The sequence below is a fragment of the Conger conger genome, chromosome 18, assembly GCF_963514075.1.
Source record: "Conger conger chromosome 18, fConCon1.1, whole genome shotgun sequence".
In the NCBI taxonomy this organism is placed as follows: Eukaryota; Metazoa; Chordata; class Actinopteri; order Anguilliformes; family Congridae; genus Conger; species Conger conger.
Genome location: NC_083777.1, coordinates 29406610 through 29418961, shown reverse-complemented (window position 1 = coordinate 29418961; position 12352 = coordinate 29406610). Strand labels below are relative to the sequence as shown.

Sequence of the window (12352 nt, the reverse complement as noted above, 5' to 3'; positions counted from 1 at the left end):
CTTATTTAATCTGAATGATGAGTGTGTGAGACAGCGTGGCTTCTCTTTTGATAGAATCAGGTCAGCAGGGGGAGACACAATGTTCACATTCTTTGGGAACCAAAAAGAGGACGTATCAGAGCCTGGCTCTCTCCCACTCTCTCCCAGTCATGAAACCGCACCGTGATCAAATCATTTGGATCGTTCAACTGGAATAAATAATAAAAATGTCTCGGAGATTGAAGATTTCAAGAGTGAAATGAGTGGCAGCTTTGTTCATACACTGTACTTGACAGGATGTGGAATGGAATGTTCGGAGTGGTGCGGATGTGGTGTGGGGAGGATATGTTCCGTGATTGGTCAGAGTGGTGTATCTATGCAGTGATTGGTCAGCGTGGTATAAATGTGGATTCTGATTGGTCAGAGAGGTGCAGATGTGCTCCCTGATTGGTCAGAGCAGAGTGGTGTGCGTGCGCAGCGTAAGGAATTTGACGCAAAGGTGAGATTTGAGTCTCGGGGCTTAACGTAAACATGTTTTATAACAAAACTGCACAGTACACAGCAACAAATATTAATAAAAACAAACAGTCAATAAATATGAGAAAAGGGGCAGCTGTGTGTGAGAACAGACCAGCGCTGGAGTCAAAGATGAACAGAATATATATCTGCAGAGGTGAAACGCCAAGAGACGGATGGATCTATCTGCACTTGCAGTAATGCAGTACTCATCCTGGCCTGTAGGTGGGGCAGTGGTGACTCCACAACTGAATTCCAGAAATTAGGGATAAAAAAAGAAGGAAAGGTGAGGAAAGAAAACAAAAGAACGGCTGATTGTGACTGCAGGTTGTGTGGCAGATTATAATATACTGCTTTTCAAATGTATAAATATTTTGGTGAAAAAAACCTGCTTCATGTCATGTCATTTTGCATATTTATCAATGACTCTTCGTCATCTCTGAGTAATAAATATTTGAATACAAGTGAAGACCCCATTGTTTTGCAGATACCAGAATGCAGGGAGGATATGCATATCTGCAGGGAGAACCTACAGTATCCGTGAGTCCCGCTGCGGGTTCTTCCCCTCAGAGTTCGAAGGTCAGAGGTCGTGTGTCCACTCCTTCTTCCCGAAAAACCTCTGGAAGACCGACCTGTTTCGCGGTCGGGGGAGGCTGGTGTAACCCCTCCCCCCGGGCGAGTCCTGGAACGCCTCCTGCCTCCAGCCAATCAGCTGCGGCTTCTCAGCGATGGTGGGCGTGGCCTCGTCTCCAATGACCAGAGTGACAGAGTAGCTGGACCCGCCCCCTCGGGCAGCAGGGTTCGGACGTACCGGGCTGATCTTCTGGTAGGTTGCTAAGAGAGACACACGCACACGGCTGTTAGAATCAGACTGCAGAGCAGTGAGCGACGCGTTAGAGCTTCAGCTCGGTTTAAAGACGCCGCGAAACGGACGTTAGAGCAACACAAACTTCCGCGATATCACATATATATATGTGAGTGAGACAAATGTTTCGGGGGGGATTTTTGAAGGGCGGGGAGTCAGTTTGACTGACAGTCGACGATGTCAAACACAGGGTATCGTAGCAGCATGTGAAAACGAGGTCTACGATTGAGGTGGGCTGTTGGGGGAGGGAGGTGGGGGGCTTACCTGACGTGAAGGACTGTGATCGGCGCTTGCTGCTGGGGCGCCCCAGACTGTCGCTCGGGGAGGGGTCCCCAAACCTGGGTCTCTGAGACAGCCTCTGCTTCACCGCCCGCCGCAGGGAGCTGTAGGAGTCTGGGGGGGGGGGGGGGGGGGGGGGGTAATTACTCAGGATGCTTTGTAGTTTGCACATAATATGACATAACACGGTACATTACAGGCATTTGGCAGACACTCTTATCCAGAGCGACGCACAACGGAATGCATGCAACCAGGGACATAATATGACGCATTAAAACCGCATGACATTATCCGGAATCATATAAAAAAAACTATGATGCAGAGCATTTTAAATGCTAGATGACTAATGGACTGTGACGTGTCGTGCTCGTTCGGCCGAGGGGTGCGACGCTTACCACTGTGACCTGCGTCTGAAGATGAACGGGGGGAAAGGTCCTCCAAGATCCCATGGTGCTGCGGTGCGTTCTGTGTGCCAGCTCTGGTCAGGACTATGATCTCTTTGTCTCTGGCTGTGCCCGTGTGACTCCTTCTCGAGAGAGAGGGGGTGGGGGGGTGGCATTAAGGTGGGGGATACTGATAGTCTGATAGTGCTCCCAAAAATAATTTACGCTTTTTGTTGAAATGTTCCAATGTTGTACTGCCGCCCTGGTCCAGAATGCTGCAGCCCGCCTGATTACCAGTCAGCCCAGGTCGGCTCATGTCACCCCACTCCTCATTGGCCTCCACTGGCTTCCTATTGCCGCACGCATCCGATTCAAGGTCCTTGTGATGGCATTTCTGGCTGCTAAGGGGACTGCCCCACCTTACATCCAATCCTTAATCACTCCCTACCCCCCAGCTAGACCACTCCGGTCTGCCAGCTCTGGTCGCCTTATGGTTCCCTCACCACGAGCACCTGGCGGTCGAGCTGCACGTTCACACCTGTTCTCCGCTCTGGTTCCTCAGTGGTAGAATGACTTGCCTACCAAATCCCTCCCCCTATTTTGACGCAGACTAAAAACACACCTTTTCAAACTGTACCTTAGTCCTACCCCGCCCCCCCCCGTTCCGATATCCCTATCCCTCTTGTCTAACCCAAAAAAAAAAAGAAATTATTGAATTGCACTTATGATGACTGTATGTTTAGAACAGCACTTCATGTGTATTTTACTAGTTATGGATGTATTGCTTTAACTTGTGGAAGAACCTATGCACTTGTAAATTGCTTTGGATTAAAAGCGTCTGCCAAAGAACTAAAATGTAAATGTAATACTAGTTAAATTAATATTTACATACTCATATTACAAGAAAATATGAAACTCCCTCTTCTGGTCTTCAGTCCTTCAGCACTTGTTGGATTAAAAAGTGGGAGTCTTGTTGTTGTGGTTGTGTAACTGGTAGGAATGGGAGTTTGATAACAGTTCTTACTGGGTGATGGGCAGATTGTCCTGTGAGCCAGGCTCTGAGATACGTCTGGAAGGGTCTGACTCACTGAGGCCTAGTGAGAAAAGACAAACACACACACACACACAAACACAAACAGACACACACACACATACAGTCAGTGGCTTTCTACAGTGGTGGTAAAGTATATCTGTACAGACTGGCCTGTGGATAGTCTCACTGCAGGTGTTTTTTTACCTGAATTTGCCTGGATCTTCAGCAACCATTTCCTCATCAGGAAGCGAGAGGAGGCACTGAGGAGGAACTCTGAGCCATCACGCAGCCTGGGGGTGAGAACGCAGGCCACTCAGAACACCCCAACACAACACCGCGCACAGCCTGCTCATTACACACCTCCAACAGTCTGCTCAATGCACGCAGCTAACAGCCAGCTCAATACATACAATACACACACAGTTAACAGGCTAACTCAAGCCTGTTTAAGTAGCATGGCTGACTCAGCCTGTTTACGTAGCATGGCTAACCCAGCCTGTTTACGTAGCATGGCTAGCCCAGCCTGTTTACGTAGCATGGCTAACTCAGACTGTTTACATAGCATGGCTAACTCAGCCTGTTTATGTAGCATGGCTAACTCAGCCAAAACTCGCCTCAACCACCATCAATATGTCGCACCCATCTGGGTGATGCACGGCAGCCATTTTGTGCCAGAATGCTCACCACACACCAGCTGTGGTGGAGAGGGAAATCACTTTTTTTTTGCCAATTAAATCAGGGGATGATTAGGTGGCAGGTTAAGTAGCAGGGTAAACGCTCATCAGGGTGGTCTCGCTCACCGCAGACTGAAGCAGTTGCTCCTCTTGGTGTACTCCGGAGCTGGAGAACATTCTGCTCCCAGCAGGCTCAGCGGCAGACCAGGCTCAGAGCTCTGTGTGGCAAAACAAACAAAGGCTGTTAAAACTGGATCTGGTGTGATGCGTCTTCCTGTTGGCCTCTTTATCATAAAGGCCAGTTTATAGTCCAGTGTGTGTCACTCGACTGAAATCGCAGAAAGTTCATGAGCATTTCATTGTCACGCGATACAGACTTTGGCGTTGTCAGAGAGAAGGGCATTGCTGGACTATAAACTGGCCTTCATGGAGCATGGATTCTTTTCCTTCTCAACCCCCCCCCCCCCCCGTAAGCTCAGGGTAATGCCCCCAGACTGTCTGACCCCAGAGGTGGTCCTTAGGGGCCGGGTTTAGACCCCAGAGGTGGTACTTAGGGGCCGGGTTTAGACCCCAGAGGTGGTACTTGGGGGCCGGGTTTAGACCCCAGAGGCGCTGGTCCTTACCCTCAGGGTGTGCTTCCTGTCCTGGTAGAAGCAGAGGGTGTGTCTGTGCAGCACGGCGTGGGAGGAGCTCCAGGCTCGACAGGGGGCCTGCAGGGGGGTGGGGTAGCGTGAATCACCGCCCACGGTATGAGTGCTTACGTCCCTCAATCCCTCCCCAGTCTCACTCCTCCCCTCCCCTCTCTCTCTCACCCTTTCCCCTCTCCCCTCTCCTCTCCCCTCAGCCCTCACTCCTCTCCCCTCTCCCCCGGCCCCTCTCCCCTCTCTCTCTCCCTCTCCGCTCTCCGACTCTGACCACAGCCCTCATCCTCTTCCCGCCCCTCTCCCCTCTCCCCTCAGCCCTCTCTCCTCTCCCCTCTCCCTCTCCCCTCTCCCCTCAGCCCTCACTCCTCTCCCCTCCCCTCTCCCCTCACCCCTCACCCTCTCCCCTCTCCGACTCTGACCACAGCCCTGACCTTCTTCCCGCCCCTCTCCCCTCTCCCCTCTTCTCTCAGCCCTCACCCTCTCCCCTCTCCCCTCCCCTCTCTCCCTCTCCCCACAGCCCTCACCCTCTTCTAGCCCCTCTCCCCTCTCCCTCTCTCCCTCTCCCGTCAGCCCTCACTCCTCTCCCCTCTCCTCTCCCCTCTCTGTCTCTCCCCACAGCCCTCACCCTCTTCCAGCCCCTCTCCCCTCTCCCTCTCTCCCTCTCCCCTCAGCCCTCACTCCTATCCCCTCTCCTCTCCCCTCTCTGTCTCTCCCCACAGCCCTCACCCTCTCCCCTCTCCCCTCTCCCCACAGCCCTCACCTTCTTCCCGCCCGGCTGCAGTCTGTGCTTCCTCTCCAGAGTGCCCTCCATGGACTGGAACTCCGGCCCCTGGGACACGGAACACGGCTCTCAGGGGCATGCTCACTCCATGGATTCATTTGCTCATTCATGCATTCATTCATTCATAATTCATTCATGCATGCATGCATGCATGCATTCATTCATTCATTCATTCATGCATTCATTCATGCATTCATTAATTGGGGCAGCCTGTAGCTAAGTGGTTTAGGTACATTACTGGGACTCGGAAGGTTGGCGGTTCAAGCCCCAGTGTAGCCCCAATAAAATCCGCACAGCCGTTGGGCCCTTGAGCAAGGCCCTTAACCCTGCATTGCTCCAGGAGGAATTATCCCTTGCTTAGTCTAATCAACTATAAGTCGCTTTGGATAAAAGCCTCAGCAAAATAACAGATTATTATTATGTGCTCATTCATTCATTCATTCGCTCATTGATTGATTGATTCCTGTGCTCATAACAGGCCTAATAAACGCAGTCACACATGCACAGTGTGTATTGCAGGTGGGGGCTGTGTGTACCGTGGTCGTGGCGGGCCCCCCCTCCGCGGGGCCCCGTCCCAGCTCTGCGTTCGGGCCCCCCCCCATGTGGACTGACAGCAGGCTCATGGACTGCACCTGGTGGGGGGGCAAATGATCCGGTTTGTAACGACAAAACCCGAATTTAACCCCCATTACCCTTCCCCTGGGCCTGATGCACTAAGTTATGAAATACTATGTTGTCTCGATGCATTTAACGACATGGCTAACATAGACAAGTGCTGCTCTTGTTTTACTAACAGGTCACACCTAACAATAACGTTCATGAATTGGCACTAATGTAGTTGTTAACATGAATTAATGATGCACAGGTACATTAACAGAGCTGTACAAATGAAGCTCTCCGTAGTAGTTTGTTCACAACTACATTAGTTCATGCCAATTCAATTGGAACCTTATTATATATTAATAGTGTTACCTATTAATATGTTTACATGTAAGTTATTGGCTCCAGTGCTGTTGCCATGGCTACAGCAGCGTGTGTCGATGTGCTGTTCTCTCAGCCTGGCCTGTGTTTACAGTGGGAGCACAGGCACAGGACACAGGTGGGCTGAGGGGGCAATGAGCGGGCGCTTCAGTGTGTGGACGAGCTCCTGAGAGTGCACCTCACCTTCGGACAGCCTGTGTCCGCCTCCACCCCTCCCTCCTCCTCCTCCTCCTCCTCCTCCTCCTCCTCCTCCTGCTCTCTGTACTGATAGATATACTTCTCCTGGTCCTGGACGTGCGGCAGAGTCACGCAGTCTGCGGCCGTCTCGTTCACCAGGCCGCTCTGTCCCCCGCAGGACAGGGCCGAGGACAGGAAGTGGGCCCAGGACTTCCTGTGGGGTTTGGGGGAGCGGCTCTTCCTCGGGTGGGGGTTGGGGTCGGGGTGGGGGTGGGGGTCTGGGTTGGGGTGGGGGCCCTCGGCTGGAAGGCGGAGCTCCGGCGCGGAGGCGGTGACCAGCTTCCTGTAGAGCAGTGCTGCTTCCTGCGGGCGGGGCTCGTGGGCGTGGCCGGGCGGGGTCCAGGCCAGCTGGTACATAACGTCGGAGCAGATGCTCTGGCGGTTCCTCCAGATGCCTTCCAGCTCCTCCTCTTCCTCCTCGAACTGCCGGCGGTCGGGGGGAACGGCGCCACTCCCGCTAACCGCCAGCTTCTCCAGCGACAGCACCCGCCCGGGAGGGGGGGGCAGAGGGGGCTCTGGGGTTTGGGGGTGGGGGGCGTGGGGAGGGTCCGTTAGCGGGGTGGGCCACTGATGAGCCCGTGTTGAAGCGCTGGATTTAGGGTTCAGTCTCTGGACGTCCAGCACGGCGGCCATTTTGTCCCACTCCTGAACCACCTCCTCCTGCAGGCTGCTGATCCCTGAGAGACGGCTCAGCTGGAGGTCCAATAGGCCATCGCTTAGTGTGGTCTGTCGCTGATCAAATAGGCTATCGCTTAGTGTGGTCTGTCGCTGATCAAATAGGCTATCGCTTAGTGTGGTCTGTCGCTGATCAAATAGGCTATCGTTTAGTGTGGTCTGTCTCTGATCAAATAGGCTATCGCTTAGTGTGGTCTGTTGCTGATCCAATAGGCTATCGCTTAGTGTGGTCTGTCTCTGATCAAATAGGCTATCGCTTACTGTGGTCTGTTTCTGATTTGATAGGTCATCGCTTAATGTGGCCTGTCTCTGATCCAATATGCTATCGCTTAGTGTGGTCTGTTTCTGATCTGATAGGTCATTGCTTGTTGTGGTCTGTCTCTGACCTGATAGATAATCGCTGCATGCTGTATGTCTTTGATCTGATAGGTATTTGCTTGATATGGTCTGTCTCTGCTGTGATAGGTCATCGCTTAGTGTGGTCTGCCTGGGATCTGATAGGTCATCGCTCAGTGTGGTCTGCCTCTGTTCTGATAGGTGACTGTTTGATTTGGTCTGTCTCATCTCTGATAGGTCAGCAGTCAGAGTGCCCATTCTATGTCTTTGTTCTGATAGGTAATTGCTTGATGTGGTCCGTCTCTGCTCTGATCGTTTAGGGTTAGTCAGGATACTGACACACTGTTTCTGTTCTGATAGGTAATTGCTTGATGTGGCCTGTCTCTCTGATAGGTCAGCAGTCAGTGCGCCCAAGCTATGTCTCTGCACTGATTGGCTAGCTTTAGGGTGCGACAGTGTGACCATACTATGTCTCTCCACTGATTGGCTAGCGTTAGGGTTCGACAGTGTGACCATGCTATGTCTCTCCACTGATTGGCTAGCGTTAGGGTTAGACAGTGTGACCATACTATGTCTCTGCACTGATTGGCTAGCGTTAGGGTTCGACAGTGTGACCATGCTATGTCTCTGCACTGATTGGCTAGCGTTAGGGCTAGACAGTGTGACCATGCTATGTCTCTCCACTGATTGGCTAGCGTTAGGGTTCGACAGTGTGACCATGCTATGTCTCTCCACTGACTGGCTAGCGTTAGGGCTAGACAGTGTGACCATGCTATGTCTCTGCACTGATTGGCTAGCGTTAGGGGTCGACAGTGTGACCATGCTATGTCTCTCCACTGATTGGCTAGCGTTAGGGGTCGACAATGTGACCATGCTATGTCTCTCCACTGATTGGCTAGCGTTAGGGTTCGACAGTGTGACCATGCTATGTCTCTGCACTGATTGGCTAGCGTTAGGGTTCGACAGTGTGACCATGCTATGTCTCTCCACTGATTGGCTAGCGTTAGGGTTCGACAGTGTGACCATGCTCTGTCTCTGCTCTGATTGGTTAGGTTTCGGGTTAGGCAGCGAGCAGTCGTTCTGAAGGCTCCCTCCCTCCCGGGCCTGTGGGCCGAGCCTGGCAGGGCGCGAGCGCCTCAGTTTGAAGGTGCTGCAGGGGGCGGTCCTCTCAGGGCGGGGGTCCGGGCCGGTCCCGCTCGGCTCGGCCGGGCCGATGGTGATGATGTCCGGCGCGCTGGGGATGACCGCCGCGTCCTTCCGCAGGTCAAAGGTCAGCACGGAGCCCAGCGACAGGTGCCTGCAGTTCCGCCCCGGGCCGGCGGGGGCGGTCAGCGAGGCGGCGTAGTCGGACTGGCCGGTGCACTCGGCGTCGATGTCCCGGGACAGAGGGTTCCTCAGGTAGCCCGTGGCGTCCTCGCCGTCCTCGCCGTCCTCGCCGTCCGTCCGCTGCCTGTCCTTCAGCGGCCAGGTGTGGGTGCTGCAGGTCCCGGCCCCGCCCTCCGCCGGCTCCATTCCCATGATCCTCTGGATGGTGTGGCGTCGCGCGTCCCTCTTCCTCTTCCTCCTCTTCGTCCGGAGTTTTAGGCCGCTGAGGACGGAGCTACCGCTGCTCCCGGGCCGGGCGTGGCCGGGGGCGTGGCCGGGGGCGTGGCACGGGGCGTGGCACGGGGCGTGGCCGGCCCACGCCTGCGAGCACGAGGAGGAGGAGGATGACGAAGAGGCGGGCGCCTGGGCGTGGCAGGAAGGGCGTGGCAGGGTAACACTCCCGCCTACAGCGGATTTGCTGTCCCTAACGTGGAGATAGGTACTCACCTGCAAAGCAGAGAGAAGGAGAGTGTGTTAGAGGCACGGTCTGTGTTGTGGGGACCGTAGGAGTGGGGTTATTAGCGGTTAGCCCCATGCTCATGACCACAGCCTGGCATTCCTTTAAAAACATAGACTTTTTTTTCTGATAAGATATGATGATGATGATGATGATATGATGCTATTTCGTGTTAGAGATGGAGCCTTAGAGCGCAATGCATTCTGGGACATCCCTCTCACACACAGAGCACCCTGATGACATCACAGGTCTCAGGAAACATGAGCGAGACAGTCACACAACCGGGACATACTGATATTAAACACACACACACACACACACACACACACACACACACACACACACACACAGTATGCAGCCATCAGTGTACACTTAATGTACCAGCAGCAGCTCTCTCATGCACCTCAACACACAGCTATAACAGCTTATAATATAGACCTTTAACTTCACCTCACATTTCCCTGGGAGCTCATATCCTGCAGTGCAGAGCTAAATCTTTATATCAAACAACGAAAGAGCTTAGAATCATAAATCAAACAGGGAAGAGTTCATAATCATAAATCATACATTTCATCACATCCTTGGCCTCCAAGGATTTATTTATTGATAATTTGGTACAGCTGCTTATTACGCAACACACTGCGATACGGAAAACTAGGGCTGAGTGGTTAACAGCTATGCATTAGTCAAACAAACTATTATTGAAAGACATTAGTTGAATTTATTTTATGCACATCACATGCTTAATGTTCAACCATGACAACAAACGAAGAACATATGTTTTAAAACCGTCTGAATGTAAAAATATGGGGTCATGGTAGGGTTGCTAGCAGCCCAGCCCTGGGTGTGGTATCCGGCAGGGTTAGTAGGGTTCAGACCCCGGGCCGGGCGGGGCAGGGCGGGGCAGGACGGAGCACAACGCAGGCCTCATGCACCCAAAAAAATACGGCATGCACCGCTGTCACACCCATTACCTCGTCCATGCTCTGGCGGAAAATCTTTCTCTTTTGCTTTAAACTACCCAACGTATTTCCCAAAAGACCCTGGCAACGCCTCCAAAAGTCTTTACAAGCAGAGGAGTGAGACTCCACTGGCTGAGGGAGGAGAGAAGAAGACAGGAACAGTGAAGAAAGAGAGGAGGAGGGAGAGAGGGAGGGAGGGAGGGAGGGATGCTGAAACACAGGACTGCAGAGAGGATAAACAGAGATATGTGTGACTGGGATCAGGAGTCAGAGTTTAAGTGGAAGATGTTACACCATCACTGTGTTATTATTATACCAACAGCCTGTCCATCTGAACAAAGCTGCCACATCATATTTTGTGTCAGTGCATTATGTGCTCGTGGGCAAGGGGCGTGTGTTAGCACATTGTGAAGTGTGTGTTTGTGCACTGTGTGCTCGTGGGCCACAGTTACTCCAAGAATACTCCTTAGGAGTGTGTGTTTGTGCACTGTGTGCCTGTGGACAGGAGTGTGTTGTGTGTAGTGTTAGTGTGTTGTGTGCCCATGGTACAGCAGTGTGTGTGTGTGTTAGTGTGCTTGTGGTACAGCAGTGTGTGTGTGTGTGTTAGTGTGTAGTGTGTAGTGTGTAGTGTTAGTGTGTTGTGTGCCCATGGTACAGCAGTGTGTTTGTGTTAGTGTGTAGTGTGTAGTGTGCTCGTGTGCTTGTGGTACAGGAGTGTGCGTGTGTTAGTGTGTCGTGTGGTGTGTGTGTGTTGTGTGCTTGTGGTAGAGGAGTGTGTGTGTAGTGTTAGTGTGTTGTGTGCTTGTGGTACAGGAGTGTGTGTGTGTTAGTGTGTCATGTGTAGTGTTAGTGTGTTGTGTGCTTGTGGTACAGGAGTGTGTGTGTGTTAGTGTGTCGTGTGTGTGTTAGTGTGTCGTGTGTAGTGTTTGTGTGTTGTGTGCTTGTGGTACAGCAGTGTGTGTGTGTTAGTGTGTCATGTGCCTGTGGTACAGCAGTGTGTGTGTGTAGTGTTAGTGTGTTGTGTGCCCGTGGTACAGCAGTGTGTGCTGGTGCATTGTGGGTACTCACCCTGTGCACTGGCTCCGTCTCCGCCCATCCCGCCGGTGTGTATCCCTGCGGGTCTCCTGGTGTCGAGAAGCTGAGGATGAGGTTGACGGCGCCCCCTAGTGCCGGGGGGCTGGTCTCCTGTGTGAGCACGAGGGGCGGGGCCTGTGGGCTGGGCGTGTCCGAGGCTCCGCCCCACAGCCCCATGCTGCTCATCACCTCGTACCCGCCCTCCGTCTGCAGCAGTTTGTCATGGCAACCGGGGCTTGCTGCCGGCTGATTGGCTGGTGCGCCTGCCAAGCCCTGGAGCTCCGACTAGGCACAGCAAAGAGAAGGACAGTTATATTTCAGTGTTTATATATTTAAGATTTATTTATTTAAGTTTTACATACTTCAGATTTCTACATTAAAGATTTATATATTCATGGATGTGCTTTATGTATGTATACGTATATACAAACAAGGAAAAACTATGGTTATGTTCTTTGATGCAACTCTGACATTCATTTAGTCTTTGTGCACATCTGTGTATGATTTTAATACCCTAACTAAGCAGTGCTCCCTATGTAGCAGAACGATGACAGTTCAGTCTGAATAACTGTACCTGTTGAGCAGGGCTGACTGTAGCCTCTGAGTAAATGTTGTCTCCTTTGGGCTCTGCTTTCCCCTTCCTGCCGTTCTTCTTCTGGTGTTTCTGAGACCTCCAGCGCACCAGGATCCATCCCAGCATGCTCCTCAGCTCCTCCATCCGCTCTTGTATCTGCAGGGAATGGGGGGGGGGGCTGTGATTCAGGGTATGTGGCACGTGCAGACCACACACGCGCGACACACGTGTAACACGCGTGTAACGTGTTTGAGGCGTGACGCTGAACGGGGCGTTACCAGCTCGGTCAGGTGATGCCCTGCATCCATCAGACTCTGCCCTGCCACAGCCAGGTCGTCGAAGTCCCTGAACTTCTGCTCGATCTTCTCGTCCATCTCCGAGGCCTCCGGCCGCTCGCTGCCCGTCCCATCATGCACCGCGCTCTCGGAGAAGATACGGTCACGGGTGTCCTCTGTCCACGAGCTGAGAGGTCAGGATCGGGATTGGTAGGACAAGGAGGTGAGCGTGTGATTACATCAGCGGTGCAACCGTTATTTT

General features: G+C 52.7%; 1 protein-coding gene across 1 annotated transcript in view; it reads right to left on the bottom strand.

Moving 5' to 3' along the window:
* Positions 1-499: 499 nt before the first annotated feature.
* The window catches only part of LOC133118005 (spectrin beta chain, non-erythrocytic 5), a 37641-nt gene continuing 25788 nt past the window's right edge, over positions 500-12352 (bottom strand). Inside the window, exons 21-33 of the mRNA XM_061227596.1 lie at positions 12094-12277; positions 11816-11971; positions 11236-11526; positions 10180-10299; positions 5691-5786; positions 5134-5202; positions 4353-4439; positions 3856-3947; positions 3260-3345; positions 3047-3116; positions 2035-2165; positions 1625-1753; positions 500-1329 (exon numbers count right to left, since the gene is read on the bottom strand). Coding sequence (XP_061083580.1) covers positions 1076-1329; positions 1625-1753; positions 2035-2165; positions 3047-3116; positions 3260-3345; positions 3856-3947; positions 4353-4439; positions 5134-5202; positions 5691-5786; positions 10180-10299; positions 11236-11526; positions 11816-11971; positions 12094-12277 — 1765 coding nt within the window. The 3' untranslated portion in view covers positions 500-1075. The remainder of the gene's footprint in view (positions 1330-1624; positions 1754-2034; positions 2166-3046; positions 3117-3259; positions 3346-3855; positions 3948-4352; positions 4440-5133; positions 5203-5690; positions 5787-10179; positions 10300-11235; positions 11527-11815; positions 11972-12093; positions 12278-12352) is intronic.